The sequence below is a fragment of the Microchirus variegatus genome (genome assembly GCF_963457635.1).
Source record: "Microchirus variegatus genome assembly, chromosome: 1".
Lineage (NCBI taxonomy): Eukaryota > Metazoa > Chordata > Actinopteri > Pleuronectiformes > Soleidae > Microchirus > Microchirus variegatus.
This window is the reverse complement of record NC_139802.1, coordinates 27,951,773-27,968,096: the sequence shown is the minus strand read 5'-3', so window position 1 is coordinate 27,968,096 and position 16,324 is coordinate 27,951,773. Positions and strand designations below refer to the sequence as shown.

General features: G+C 39.1%; 1 protein-coding gene across 1 annotated transcript in view; it reads right to left on the bottom strand.

Annotated features, from left to right (window-relative positions):
* Window positions 1-16,324, bottom strand: part of LOC310934600 (voltage-gated inwardly rectifying potassium channel KCNH7-like) — a gene marked incomplete at both ends in the record, with an annotated part of 50,607 nt that overhangs the window by 26,988 nt on the left and 7,295 nt on the right. Inside the window, one exon of the mRNA XM_083898353.1 lies at window positions 2,545-2,700. Coding sequence (XP_083754479.1) covers window positions 2,545-2,700 — 156 coding nt within the window. The remainder of the gene's footprint in view (window positions 1-2,544; window positions 2,701-16,324) is intronic.

Genomic DNA, 16,324 nt, shown 5'->3' with positions numbered 1-16,324 from the left:
ATGTGAACATGGCGGAGAACCTCTACAAAAAATACTGTGATTCTAAAACTCAAGGAAATGGAATTTATTGCTCTTCACTGCTGTACTTTACCTGTCAAGTCAGAATGTTTCTGTTTGTGTGGCTGAGAAAAGTGCTGTTGAAAAATACCATTTATCATGATGAGGATACACAAGACAATGTATCTCCCCCTGCTTAGCAAAACTCGTCACTCATGCGCTACTACAATACACCCATGTTGATATTCTAAACAACTGATCTTGCTCTAAAGCAATGTCATCTTCACAGAATAATGGATGGCAGCTTATGATCACTGACATGTGCAGAGCTAGTGTAAGCCTAGACACATAAACACATACGCCACAAATCTTTTAATTAGCTCATAATTCATCCGCACATGCTGCTGATTGCAACACATTAAGTAGCTGTATTAAATTAATATTTTTTTTAAAAGGCAAAACCTTTTAGTGCGGTTACTAGGCTGTTTGTGGTGTACACTTGTGCCAGTGTGTGTGTTTGTGTGTGCACACTCTCAGTCACCTCACCCTTTCATACTTTCCCTGCAAAAAATCACCAGCCGCCTTACACAACCAATCGGTGCACAGTGGCCCCTGTTGCTATGATACCAGAGAGTAATATTTGCATTGAATATTAATTGGGCCCTCAGATCCCGTTGTTGGCAAAGTGAAAGGTCTTTCTGACATACGAATCAGATGTTAGAGGATTAGAACAATAATCCTTAATGCTTTGCTGTTTTTCTGTTTGTTTCTGTGTTTCAATTATTTTGGTTTTGATTATGTTTAAAATGTTGCTGTTAATGTGCTTACTATCTCATTTACATGGAGGGTTCTTTATACCTGAGGAGTTTCCAGCAGAACTCCCAGTCCTCATATTACCCATTCAGTGTAGCAAATGACAGGAAGAATAATTGTGCTGTAATTCTTCCCGTACTTGTTTATAAGGACAGAAAATTAAAGTTTAACTGGAGACCCTAGTTAAGTCCCATAAGTAAAACACCAAACAGCCACCACAACGGAGACTGGGAGAGTCCTATCTGGGTTTAGAATGGCGGATGTGTCTTTTAGTAACAAGAGCAATCCATAAGAAGCACCTCAAGCATTACTGCTCATTCCCAAAGGGTGTCATGATAATGCAATACAAGGATCATCAAATCACTCCATTCGAACAGCTACTCCTGCACATAGTGTAGTACTGTTCCTGCAATGCTGTAGCATGTCTGTAGAATTGGCTGACGGAGGGCTCTGATTAAACTCTGAAATTCTCTGTGGTAATCGCTGTAATGGCAGAGTTCGTGTGTAGGCAGAGAGGAAGAGATTGTGTCTAGCTCTGATATTTGATCTTGTAAACAAATCTGGACCTCACAAGTAAACGTACAGGGACTTTGACTTACACATGCAGATGGACATGAAGCGGATTTCATTCATAGATACCTGCTCCATCAGGGGGATTGCAGTATATTCATGGAGGTTTGTGTCTTGAGGACACACGCACCACTCACTTATATACTCAACACATATAGCTTCCAACTCTTTTCACCACACACCCCATGAGGCAACAGCCTCATCCAATTACAGTCATCGAGAGGTGACCTCTGGTCCTCCATGCTCCAGCTTTATATGTCACAGACAGAATATGGAGAAAGACGGAGACAATGAAGAGGAAGGAAGCATCAACACTATGTTCAAGAACACCACTGGGGAATGGCATTATACAATAAATCACCGACAGCTCTGGGAAGCAGAGTGCTCCCCAGCACTGCTCCAGTAGTTCATCAGGCCATCCTGCCAGGCTACAAGCTATTATTGGGCCAAACCTTTCAGATGATGGCAGGCTAACACATCAGTGTCTGCAAAATGCTGGTGTCAACATGCCAAAGGAGATATCTGGCAGAAAACTCCTGCAATTGCTTTTATGATTACTTCTGTAAGCTGAAGCTTAAGATCACTGTAATGTTTCTACCAATGGAAGATGATACAGCAATGAATCAATTATATTGTATTGCAAAGCATTAAGGATTATTTATAGGATCATGTCTAATTTTGAGGAACAATAGGGACTGAGTCGAGAAACAAACCAGTATTCATGTAGGAAAAGGTTACAAGTAAAAGGTCAAGTCTGGTTGCTACATTTGACTTGTTCTTTCTTCTACAGGACCACTTGCAGTGCATGCACCTGAAATACCACCCCGTTAAATGTCGCTTTCCACATCCCAAACATCACCTAATGATGACGAAGCTGCAGGTATCAGGGGATAACGTTTGATGTTGCACTGCATTGTTTACACCAGCCATCACGATGGCTTGAAAATGTTGTCTTTGCTAACTTTGACAAAATAGGTGGGGAGTAAACAGATGACACTGATGTCAGATGGGGAAGTAATTCTAACTTAACAATGTTAAGACCCTGGCAACAACACAACGTAACAATAAGAGTATTGATAAGTATTGGTATTGGTATCTGAGAATAAAAGCTACCACAATGTTTGTTCTCTTGCACTCAACAGACCTTTATTGCCTTTTACTCACGTTGGTCAGCTTTGGAAGGTGAGGTGTGATTGAGTCTCTCCAGCGAGTCACTGCTGCCTTCCTCCAGGATGTAATCGAAGTTGAGGATGAACATCATGACCACGCCCTCCTCGTTCTTCACGGGGATGATATGGGTGGCGCAGAGGAAGTTTGAACCTAGGCAGAAGGGAATTTATTCACCGTTAAAAGTGGGTAATAAACGTTTAATGTTGCATTTGATTGACATGCATTTATAAAATCATGAAATTAGGAGGCCTATCAATCTTGAAGGCCAGCTCACCTGATTAATAATTCATAAGTCTTCCCTGCCAAATAAAACGCTTAATCCTGATTAGTCGAAAAGTAATATAACAGCTTTTTAGAGATAGTACAGTTTAACCCCGGGGCTTCCCATTAAGACTGAGATTCAAACATCTCATTCCAGATAAAGTGCTCTCTCTCCGTTTGTGTGTAAAGGCCAAGCAGAGAAATATGGGCGAAAAGATCTAGAAGAGAGAGAAAAGCCTCTGGTGCTGAATGACTTCATATATCCAGATATTGTACATATGTAGTACAGTTCAGAACAGTAACACACAGTGACAACATCCAGTCACCTATAAGTTAACTGTAACGTGCTTATGATTTATTGCTCCAAACGCAGTGTAACAACACAGGATGCACATATACTATACTTAATTTCCTATTGAGTATAGTAATACCAATACAGCAAACAAAACATTGAAAACAAATTTTATTTGCCTCTGAATAAAATACAACATTAAACACAATTTGTGCTGTTTAAACATGTGATGATCTGATGATATTGGGAAAGTGAGACCAATTCCTTTATTTTTGCTGCACATCATAAATCGAGATTATTTCCAGGTATTTCTATTAAGATTATGTTAAACACAGCAGAAGATGGAACAATACATTTTAGGTGAGCAAAATTGTAGGAACAGATAGACTTAAATTAGATTGAAATTAATACTTAATATTTAGTGGCAAATCCTTTGCTGTGCGTTGTGCTGGTTCTTTAGAAGTTTTATCAAAGTACCTATCTTGAAGTCTACTTTCTTTGCCATCATTGCTTATCTTAAAGTATTTACAAACTGCTGACATTGCCATATCTGCTCAGCTCACTTAAAGATAAAGTGGTATCAGGTGCAGCAGTATTGGAGTAGTTTGTAGTAGTACACAAGGACAGCATTGGACCCGATACTTGATACTGGAATCTGAGCAATCCGAACAACCATAGATGGTTCTCAATTCATATCACTGTCTAAATTCCTTCCTAAACCCTCTCAGTCTTGTGATGAAAAAATTAATTGCTTTGAATCCTCAGTGCTGCTGATGGCTCCACAGTGGGACGTAAATTTAATGTAACCCCAGCCGGCTCAATGCTAATGCTTCATGTCTAAGTGTCTCTAATTTGTCAAACCGCAGACAGAGAGAAAGTGAGACATTGCACTATTTATAAAACCTGTCTTTTCTGAGCTACATATCAAATATTAGCACAGAGAAGCAAACAAATATATCTGATGTTCTTCCAGACTACTTTAGGATTAAACAGTGATATCACTAATAGCCATCTTTGCTTCAGTGGAATTCACAGAGGCCATGTGTCCAGGATTATTGGTGTAGAAAATGAAAGGCATATTAAGTTTTAAATAATGAACATGGACATCTCTGGAAGATGCTCTCCCTCACATTAGGCTCTAAGTCCTGCTGTCACCAAGAGGCTATTTAAAGCTCACCCAGCAGGCACCCAGCCTCCAGCATTTCTTTTCTGGGAGACAGAGACAGAGACACACTGCTGCATAAACACTGCATTTCTGATTCCAGTCAATAATAACTGCACATATGCATTAAAACAACATGCTTTTCCTATCTTAAAAAAAACAACTACACAATTCTTGCATCTGGTCATTGACTTATCTTGTATCATCAGGATCTTAAATCCTATTGTGCAGGGGAAAAATAAACCAAATGCGTCACCTCACAACACTGGGGTTTGATTTATGTATTGGGGAGTCCTCATTCCGCTAGGCTAAGCAGGATGCTGCCCCTAATAGTAAATCAGTGTCACCGTAAGTGAATGGGGCCATTCATTTCAGTCAGAGGCTGTGGAGGGGGGCAGGCAGGATCACACCTCTTCTGCTTTTGGTGACAGTATTCAAAAGATGACCATACTCCAAGTGGAGAGTTCTCCGTGATTCTGAAAGGACTGTCTCAACCACGGAGAAGACATATTGCATGCAGCACATATTTATCTAATCAAGGGAAATAATTTAAAAAAAGAAAAACAGAAAACAGACCTGTAAAAATCAATTGCACAGAACAAAATCTGGACTTACATTGAAAGATTAATTTGTGCTTCACACTGAACAATGCTGTAAGGAATAAAATAAATCCTTGACTCTGATTTCAGTATTGGACCCTTCGACTGACGACAATGTGTTGTAAAAATACAACAAAAATACAAATGTGTCTGTCACCATGGAAACAAGTGAGCACTGTGGAGAGAAGTAAACTCTCTGCGCCAATTTATATATTACATTAATTTATCTCTGGCAAAAAGCAACTTCACAACAAGCCTGAAATAAAATGAGATCATCTTTATTCTGCTGAAATTGCCTCCTTTTTTACATCAAACTTTTAATTTCTGGTTAGTTCACGTTTAACAATCAATACATAATTAACTAAGATGAACACTTCTTTGTAGTGTATACAACAACATCAGGGCCTACTTGTTTCACCTGTAGTGATGCACAGAAACAAAAATGACTGGTAAAGAGAGGCTTACACACACAAACAATTCCCATGCATCATTCATAAAACAAAATGTGCACAAACAATGCAGTGCACAACAATACACACACCTGCCAAAATGTAACCTTTGCCTAATCCATGACTCAGGAGGGGACCTAAACCATGGTAAAGCAATCTCTCTCTTGCTGTGTATGTGTGTGTCTGTATTCTAAAAATAAGTCACTTGGAATCCACAGGCATTTATAATTCATAGCAGCTAAGTATTATGCTCTGGAAAGCATAATGGTTGGACTTGTTAAGGCAGTACAAGAATGAGAGAAGACTCCATGCACACACCAAAAGACAGACAGGGAGTGGGGATCTCCGAGGAATACTTGTGTAATACTAGGAGTAATTGTGGATACATTCAATAGCTCTAATTGACTATTTATAAGGTTCATCAATGTTTTGCTTGTGCATGCGCTGCTTTTTTCCTGTCAAACACGGCAACAACGACTAAATCCATTCATGCAAATACATTTGAATTTGAAAGAGAGCGTGCGAGTGAGGAGGGACAAGTATAGATTATGCGAGTCCAAACCACATGCACAGGTGTGTGTAAAGAGGGTTCTGTAGTACAACTGTGATATTATCAGGACACAAAGTGCCATCATTCAAACACATCTGTGACAAGGTGGGGTTCGAAAAGTCACTTCTTTTCACTCTGTAGTAAATACACCCTCATCATTTTCATTAGTTATTTTTCCATTGCTCTTTGTTTTTCACTATCCCAGGCACTACCCATTCTACCTCTCTTCCTACAGTGTAAGTTTATCTGCCTGAGAAACGAGATGCAGCAAAGCCATTCAGGTTTTCTGAAGGAAGAAACACCTGACAGAGGGTCAAAGACACACACACACACCCCCACACACACACACACACACACACACACACACCACAGTGATGGAGCCACAAACAGATTCCAGCTCACACACCTTTGCTTCGGCATTAATTAGCAGAATGTTCTGCTTCCAACTAAATCTAATAAGTGATGAAGGTGCTTTACATGGTGCAGTGTAATGAGGAAATGCACCTTTGAAGGGCACTAAAACAACTTTAATCAGAGCATCTCTCAACGGATTATTTATAGAGTGCTGCAGAGCAAAACATAGTTAAGCATCCTAATATGATACACCAGGTGTTATCTCATCTTTATGATGTAATTTGTCTTTAAAAACAGAATGGAGAAAAAAAAACAGCTTCCGACTCTTCCGACATTGACAATTACATTTCACAAAAAGAAACGAATCTGTGCTTTTCTTGTCTCTAAGCAATTTTGAGAGAGGCAAAGAATCTGAAAAGGTATAAGTGAGATAATAACCACAGACCCGCAAAAGGATGGTGATTCCTATCTTTCATGTTTTTTTTTTATTGTAAGTCAAGCCACACACCTTAAGCCTGAGAAGAAATACAAGTTGATTAAAACATTTTCCACTCAGCTTCATTTCCTGACTGATGCAGGTCAGCCTACCTGGATTAATAAGGCTACCTGGTAATCTGCTGCTACACAGATGGCTTGGTAGAATGAAAGCACAGTAAGTGCATACACAGGAAACGCCAAATCACAGCAGGCTGTGGGGCTCTTCAGTGCTGTCAGAACAAAGCAGTTTTTTTTAACTCAGGATCACTCTGGTACTGTGGGGATTCAGTTTTCCCTTTGATAAAAGACTAATACTGGCACGTCTTCACTCTTCATACAAAATTGTCACTTTCAAACCAGTGGGTTTGGACCACACTTCTCTACAATGAACTACTTGCATGACTGTGCCAAGTAAAGATATCAGTTATGGAATAAACACAATGGTATAAGTAGACGGATGGACAAATGTGGTTTCTCATTCAAAACACCAGAGAGAAGCTAATTTTCAGCAAAAAAACGTTGATGGTCTGAAATTTAGTTGGGCTAATCTGACCTTTGACGTTTGGACTGACCAGCACCACTGAGGACAAAGTTCACATGGGGACAGATTGACCAACTGTTCCCAGAGAGACGTCTTCATTAAACAGCTATCCAATATTCATACATACAAAGTGAAACCACATCCCAGTTTATCACACTTCACTTCCAGCAACCTCCCTATTATCTTCTTCAAATTATATTGAATAAACTCTATTAAGGTTATGCCATCTGGGTCTTATTTTAAGATAGAGAGCTCACTAATTATCTGTAGTAAAGGTGATATTCTCTACTCATTTCTGCTTAACACTCATTTCATTCCACTGAATTAATCATGGAGCAGTGATTGGTTAATTTCACTTTTTCAGTATGTACTGGTGAAAAGAATCCATGTTTCAAAAATAAATTGACTCAAAACCCTTTGTGGAATCAATTGTTTTTTTTAAATTTACCTTTATATATTGCATATGATTGAAACTTAATTTTACACTGAATAAACTTAAATAATTGAGACTGAGATGCAGAGATCAGTGTTAGTTTCAACATGCTGGAAATTTCATTAGACTCTATTTCCACTATCAATAATTAAGACAATGCTGGAACAGTAGCTGAAGTGGACACTTTGATCAGTCTGTTCAATTAAAATGCATCTAGTCCTTCCACTTTACTGACACACACTCACACACACAGCAGTTTAACATATGCTGTCTGGTTGTGTGTGACAGTGATTGCGGGACATAAGCATCAGGGAATTTTGATGGCCATCATTTGGAGAAACTACTGCCAAGTGTATTGCAGTCAGAATCATTTTAAATTCCAGCCTACACTTTTCCTGCGGCCTGACAGACATGCTGTGTGCATGTGTGCAAGCCATTATGCGTGTCATGTAATGTGAGTGACAATGATGGGCGATGAGCCTAGAAGGGAGCCCTATGGTTGGTCCCGCCGGTTCTCTGGAAGATGCTCCCGCCGCAATCCGGTCACACTGAGCCAGCTGTGTGAATGTATTCAGATGTGACACGGGACACATGTGGCCACATTTTTTTAGCCGTGTTAACATGAATACACAGTATCCCACATCTTCTAACCTGCTACAGTTGTCATCAACCTATCCATTAACACCACTACTGTGTGGGTGGCAGCAGGAGCCGATCCCAACTGACACTGGGTGAGAGGCAAAGTACACTATACCCAGGCCATCAACGGCAGCTGTGTTAGATTCTGACCATACAGTAGGACACATATCCTGTTGTACTGTGATATACTTTCCTTGAGAAACTAGCCTACGCTGTCGGGGGGCCGACAGCAAAGGGTATATCCGCGAACTTGTCCAATCCTCAACTTTCTAATATACCCAAAGTATACGCACTCGCACCTGCCACTAACTGTTTTAATTAATTATTAGTAAATTCAACAAAATAACTGTTAAATATTATGATATAATGCTGACTACACTTTATACATGTTCAAAGTATCCATATAAACTCGATATTGAACACAGAATACCTGAACTCATAAATTTCTCTCTAGTTTTTAATAAAACTAGTTAACCTATTATACCTTGTTAAATATTATGAATATTAAAATACTAACCACACCTGCCATATCTTCAAAGTGTCCAAATTTCATGAAAAAGCATACATTATGTTCATTACATTTCATGAAAAAGCATAAAATATGTTCAAACTTTCCATTCAATGCATTAATAAAGAAATGGAGGCTTAACGATTTTTTATATTATAATTAATAAATGTATATTATAATGTAATAAATATTATGAATAAGTGCTAAATAAACCCATGATATCCTCAATGTGTCCAAATGAGCTCAATAATAAAGAAAAAAATGCCTTAACTACTTTTTCTGTGTTCACTAATAAGTTAACCAGTTAACTTATTATGTAACTATTACCAATCATAGCCAAATTAATAATGATTGTACTTGTAGATAGTTGTTAAATGAATCATTGTAAAACATTTGAAGGCAATATCTCCATCAGTCTGGAAGATAAAGCTGAAAATGTGTTTTTAGCATAATAAATTAATGAATTTGCTAATTAATAATAAGGCTACAAAGATAGGGATAATTCTCAGGTGGTATGTGATGCCCATGCAAAATTTGAAGCCAATACCCGCAATACTTTGGAAGATACAGGCGAAAATATGGTTTTTATATCATTAATTAATTAATTTACTAATTAATAATAATGGTAGACAGCTAAAAATCAATTGGGATCATCTACAGGTGTTATGTGACCCATAAAAAAATAAGAAAATTTAATCTCAAACGCCTTTCCAGTTATCGCGTTAACGGCTAAAATCTGCGGACGCAGACGACGATGCGGACGCACGAGACCGATTCCATAATATCCGCGCATTTCTCGCGGATATAATTAAAGGGAACACTTTATCATCAGGGTCTTTGAATATGTGTGGGATTTTGAATACAGCCATCAACCAGTTGGTAAGTTTGGTTTCCAATGATGGACAACAATTTTTATCAGCAAAAATATCAGCAGAATATTTTGGTTATCAAAAAAATATATATTTTAAGGAAAAATTCTCAGTTAAAATTATGTTATGTGCATAAACAACACAGGTTTCTTTGTCAAGTAAGAGTGGAGGTAATGAGAGAGTGAAAGGGCTAAACGCTTGCTGCCAACTAGCAGACTTTAAATACAACTCAAAACCATTGTTAAGAATAATTCCACAATGCTTTAAATAATCCATACAGTATTACATCATGAAATGGAGCAATATTTAAATGGATTGGACTCACACTCACATCTACAGTCAATTCCAACCAAGACACTCAAGAAAACCCACGCACATGCAAAATATATTTACTACCCATACACTGATGTGTGTTTCACACCAAATATCGACCATTATTGGTTTCTCATACAACAAATTGTGGAGCTGTATACTGAATGTAGCTGTAAGCCAGTGCCCCCCACCCACACAAGGACCCTCACACACGGACAAAAGACTGCACTGTCACATCCCCACTGGCTAGAGACAACAAGGGATTTGTTCTCTGCAAACAGAATTGATGTCAGTGTCTATCAAAGCTCAGCAGGGAGCTTTCTCAGCTTGGTGAGGCTAATTGTCCGGCAACTTAACGCGATCATTCTCTCACCCTGCATCTATGTGTCAATGTGTCTCAGACAGTCATTCACTGCTGCTCTACAATTGTCTCCTCCTTGAATTCACATGAGAGGGTGAGCAAGAGGACACTGCCTTGTGACTGTTGATGACTTGTTTATGATCAAAAAGACATATTAGTTTTAGGTACATGAAATATTAAGCAATTTTTAACTTGTTTAACTGCTGGGGAAAGCTTATCACAACTAAAAGAAAATTAAATATGAGAAGTGACCTTTCCTAGGGAGGGCTTATGTTTTGTCTGCCATTCCAGGAAATCCGATCTCTTTCCCTTCTCTGCTGGGAACATTCAGTTGTACTAAGAGCTATTTAACTCTGATGCTGGTTGGCTCTCTAATCCAGGAGGAAGAGTGCTACCTTATTCCACAGTTACAATATCATCACCATTGGCTGCACAGTGGCTGGATAATTTGCGGGAGACTGTCATGCAACCAAAAGTCCATGTGTCAAATCACTGCAGTTTGTCTATCAAAATGCATATAAAGAAAACATCCACATACAAATCTTCAAATCACATTATAACCAAGAGCTAGAAAAACATATGAGTCATAAATCATGACTCTGCTTAATCACTACAGGACGCTGGAACAGCGAGAAGCCACTGAATAAAGTTAAACAAATACTTCACGTGACTGAAAAATATTGTCATCTATTCACTCCCCCAAGCTCTAAAGGTTAGTATTGCTTCCATGGCAGGGTGATTTGCTCTTTTACAAGTGCAGAGATCAATATGTTACATCTACTTAATAATGTTGAAGTTTTTTGACCAATTAACAGGAACATGATATTTGAGAGAAGCAAATAATCATTCTTTTGATAATCCATCTACAAGGTGCATCAACTGTCACACCTAAATATAAAAGCTACACAAAGTATAAGATACTGTATTGTAAATATTACCAGAGATGATGAAACTCATTCACGGGTCAAAAAGTCACATTATGTGTCTCATCTGAAGTGCCAAAGTGCAACTGCCTTGCTGAAATGATGGCACATCTGTGGTTTGGTATGTGAGCAAATATAAGCAATTACAATGGTCAACATTTAATATCCTTCTCCTGGAATGTAAAGTTGTATTTAAATATTTTTTTTAGTAGAAGTAAAGAAGTAAAGTAAAGTCCCAATGTTAAGGATTTTAATCCAGTACAAGGAAAAAAATATGAAAACCGAATGTATTTTTTATTACATTTGATCGAACATATACTGAGTTTGAAAGACGACTCACTCTACTACTGAAAAATTCTTAGAAATAAGGGTTCCAAAAGGGTCCTTCTACCAGGGCTGAGGTTCTACCTGGAACCATTTGCTTCTGAAAACCCTTTCTTCAGGAAAGGGGATTTAAAGGGTTCTCTGGATCAAAATGGTTCTCACTGGAACCTTTAGTGTTACCAAGAACCCTTTGCCTGGAACCATTTGCTTCTAAAAAAAACCCTTTCCCAAATAAAGGGTTTTATAAGGGTTCTTGGTTGAACCCTCCAAGAGGGAGAACCATCTTTGGCTCCAGGTGGAACCTTGTTCCACCTGGAGCCAAAAAGGGTTTTCCTATGACGACAAGCCGAAGAACCTTATATGGTTCTACTTAGCACTTTTATTTCTAAGAGTGTACCATTGACTTTAAGCTTTTGTTGCACTCAGCGTTAGTGACATTGAAATCCTATTGAAATCTTACTGAAATCGCAATGGCAGATTTCAATAAGCTGCAGAACAAGACACAACAAAGGCAAGAGATTTGGATGTATGAAAATGTTGACTGTGACAAAGATACCCACTTGTAAAGTTGTATTCACAATGTGCATTACAATGCCTATTTTACATTTCTATGCGTGATCCTTGACTTCTCAATGTTTATTTTTATATACTCTGCAAGATAATGCTTAAAAACAACTTCCGTACAGATATAATGTTGATAATCCATTACATTGTGTCAATGAAACTTGAACAATAAGTTTTACCGTGTAAAGGAGAAGTGATGCAGAGTAAGAGTAGAGGTGCTTCTGTGAACCAGACTACTGGGAATGGGAACTCCCTGCTCTTAAACTGAGGCTTCAAGAGACATTTTGCTGCTAAATAACATCACTATGGTTGCATTCAGATCTAATAATAATATCAATCCTGAGTGATCCAATTACGCTCAGCCCTGGATTATACTGTAAAACATCTTGAGAGAACAATAATAAGCTACAACAATGTGACCGATTAAAAAGATGAGCCGAAAACGTGTTTTTTTCTATGAAAACTACTGTCAATATATGAAGTACATTCAGATAGACTGAACTAAACATAGATTGACATGACGATATGCTACATATGAGCAAACTCAATTACGATCAGTATCCCAGTAGATGCTGAAGGAAATTGAGTGAAAAAACATTGTAAAAGCTTAACAGGCTCCAGCTCATGTCGGAAATATCTGATTGCTGCACTGCAAACCTAAATTACTTTTGTCAAACTGTCAAGAATCCAGCAACCTGTGCTGTATAGCTGTCTGCCAAAAGGAGACTGATGAAAAAAAAAAAAAAATCAAGCCTCACTTTAGCACTACAAGTACAGTAATAGAACTAGACTGAAACCCTCACAAAAGTGTCAAAGTCCAAATCCTGGAAAAACTTATGGATGTCAGGTTTTGTTGAGAGAATGCAGCTGTGATGAAACACACAAAAACCACAGTGGCTGTTGGCTTTTCCTTCAAACTGATTCATTCTCTATCAAAGTGACTGTGCAGGCAGCAGAGTGCTGATCCCTGACTGCATGGCATTTAGTGTTGGTATTTTAGAAATGGGCCAATTTATTAATGTAGCCTTTCATATGATTCAGCTGGTACAAATAAGCATAGAGTCATCTGAATCACATAATCGTTGTAAAGCTTGGCAATGAAGATACTGTACTAAATCAATGTTCAGTGCAATTGACCTGACAAAGCATTAAAATGGCCCTAGCAAACCAAAACAGGTCAAAGAATGCTTTTAATGGAATAGATTTATTAGAACTATCATTTTTAATTCCTCAAATGAATCTGGACCAGCAATCAAACAATATACAAATTAATGAATACAGATCAGGCCTGTGCACGATCTGATGAATGAAAGTGGAAATAATGAATGGCTGCTCATTCACAGATGTGTTCTCCGCATATCCAGTCCGTGAATGAGAGAAAGGTGGGGGATCAGTGACTGAAATCACACATTGATTGGGTTGATGGGGAACGGGGGAGCCAAGCCGACATTTCTGAATGAACCGTTCAAATTAGCTCACATGACAGTCTAATGCCAGGATTTCGTAACGGTTTAGACAATACCTATATAATCCTGGACAAGAATCGCTCTTGCTCACACCGAGCTCATGGATGGTGTCTCACATGCCGTCTGATGTGCAGATGTAGCAGGTGTGTGGGGGTGTGAGAACCTCAGTAAGGCAAGAATGGCAAGAGGGATGTGTTTGGGTCAGAGCTGGTTGGGGGAGGAGGCTGTGAGACCGTTTACCGTCTGTTTGCGGTAATACCATCAAATAATGACAGTGTGTGTGGGCTTAATCCAGAGATTCAACCACAGAACGACCTACATTTATTCACGGGACCTGTGTCTGCAAACAGCGGCCATGAAAAAGATTTCTTTACTACAAGGTGCAAATGGTTCCCAGCAGCCTGCAACAATCAACATACATTCAAATATGTAATCTTCTTTGCTTATTTTATATGTAAGAGAGCTAGTATTGCTTTTCAAATACCACAGTTCCGAGGAAGGAAGGTGCCTGGTTTTGTGTGGAAGTCTGTCAATTTCCTGATTTTATACGAGCAGCCTTGCCGTTCTTTTAACTTGACCTTCTGCAAGTAAGCAGTGTCAAAAAGATTTGTGACTTAAAGGAAAGAACCAGCACGAAAACAACATAAAGGTGTGACCACTGAAGGAATGGCTTATTGATCCAAAGGACCTTACAAATTAAGTGCAAGATGTCATGAATTTCAGAACAAACAGGCAAAAATGGAACAACAGTGACTCAGTAATCTGTCTGTGGACTGTCATGAAGCAACAGCCGATTATATTGTACAACTACATATCTATGAACACAAATAACCTCTAGAACGAACCTGGTGAATCATCAGGGTTTTTGTTGTGTATCCATGCTTAAGGTGACACATTTTCATGTAGAATGAAAAATGCCACTACCTTAGGCTGCACAAATACTGACAGCTAATAAATCAATAAGTAATCATGCTAATCACTGCAGGGGCACACACACCTTTTTGAGACAAGGACCCCTCATAATCCCAATACTGATTAAGCATGTGCACTGCCATTTGTATTCCTAGATGGGGGGGGGGGGGGGGGGTGGGGTCACCTCTCACGTCTCTCTGTAGCTCAAACACTTGCAGCAAAACTACTACAAGGAAGCCATTGCGCTTCGATGTAGAATTCCTCTGCTCTGGCTGTCCCTGGCAACTGGCTGACAGTGTCAGGATTGTATAACTGGGTCTCAAATGTCTGCTCTGCTATTGTCTGCATAGCTATGCTATGCCAAGAAGCCCTTTTGCAGACATGAGTTTCCGAGATACATATCGTAATCAATGGCCTTTTTTTTTGAGGAATGCAAAATTGAGGGTATTAACAGAGAAGAGTGAATTATTTCAAATTCATATGATAAAGAATTTCCCCAGTCAAAATGTGACTGGAAAAGTACATTAGGGGTGAAATATGGTGCGTTTCCTTTAAACCACCAAAGTTTTTAATGGTCGCAACCAAGTAAGTGCAAATCAGTTTTTCCCATAAACGACCTGTTGTGGAGACTCTCAATCTTATAACCTGCCTGGGGAAACCGTTGGATAAATGAGATCCACTGTGAGGCATGAACATAGGGGAAATCGAAGACTTTCCCACAACATAAATCTGTCTGTCACTGTAGATTGAGACTTCGGGGGGCCTTGCTCATTACACTGCCCTCTCTCAGCCTCAGGAGAACTGATGAGAATGAAGTGGATAGCTGTATTCAGTCAACATTGTCAAGCAACTTCTTTATTATTGGAACCTTTTTGTTTTTAAATTACACCATCTCCCCTTTTCTATTAATCAAAAAAAACTGAGCAATATCAGCTCTCATTTGGCTTTTCCTTGCAATGGGAACAAACATCATTCACTCCGAGAACAATGTCTGCAATTTTCAAGAGCTTTACATGACTGCTCCGACGACATTAATACAAACATATTCCCTTGGTCAACACAGTAAGTTTGTCATCAACTAACTTATTTTGGCAGTCAAGTCACGATGTCTCCCCACTGCTCTGCATGTTCCAAAAAGGCGTTAACAGTTACACAGTTTGAGCTGCCGTTTGAACTTGTTCAGTTGCTGCTACATTTGAATGAGGGACTGAAGTGAAAGATATAAAAGTGTAAACTATATCAGTGCTCTCCACCAGTTTCCCTCTTTTGTGTTGCATGTTGGTTACTGATGATGTCAAACATTACTCACAGATTCCTTGACAGGCAGAGTGTCAGAGTGAATTGCCATATGTTGGGTTTTCCCGTGTTTAAAATCCTGTGTATATCTCCTCAAATGGGTGGAAAGAGGTATTTGTATAAAAGAGTTAGCACCCCATCTGCAGAGAGACTGGCAGAACTCAGGCCATCCATTTTAAAAGCAGCTCTGAGCCTGCTGGACCGGATTCAAGACGGTATTTCTGCAGCGGAACAAACCCTCTGTTATTTCAGAGCTCAGCTGCACCTGATTTCTCTGCAACACCTTCATTTAGTCCCAAGCCTGCTCATTCACCTCATCCCTCACTAACACGTCAAACTTGGTTTACACTGAACCTTCCTACATCCTCGCACTCTCTCCCTTAATATACCGTTTACGTCTACTCTGTCCGCTCATGTGCACTTGCCTTGCGCAGAGCCAAACTGGTCACTATGTATGTGTGTGTGTGCGTGCTCTCAAACAC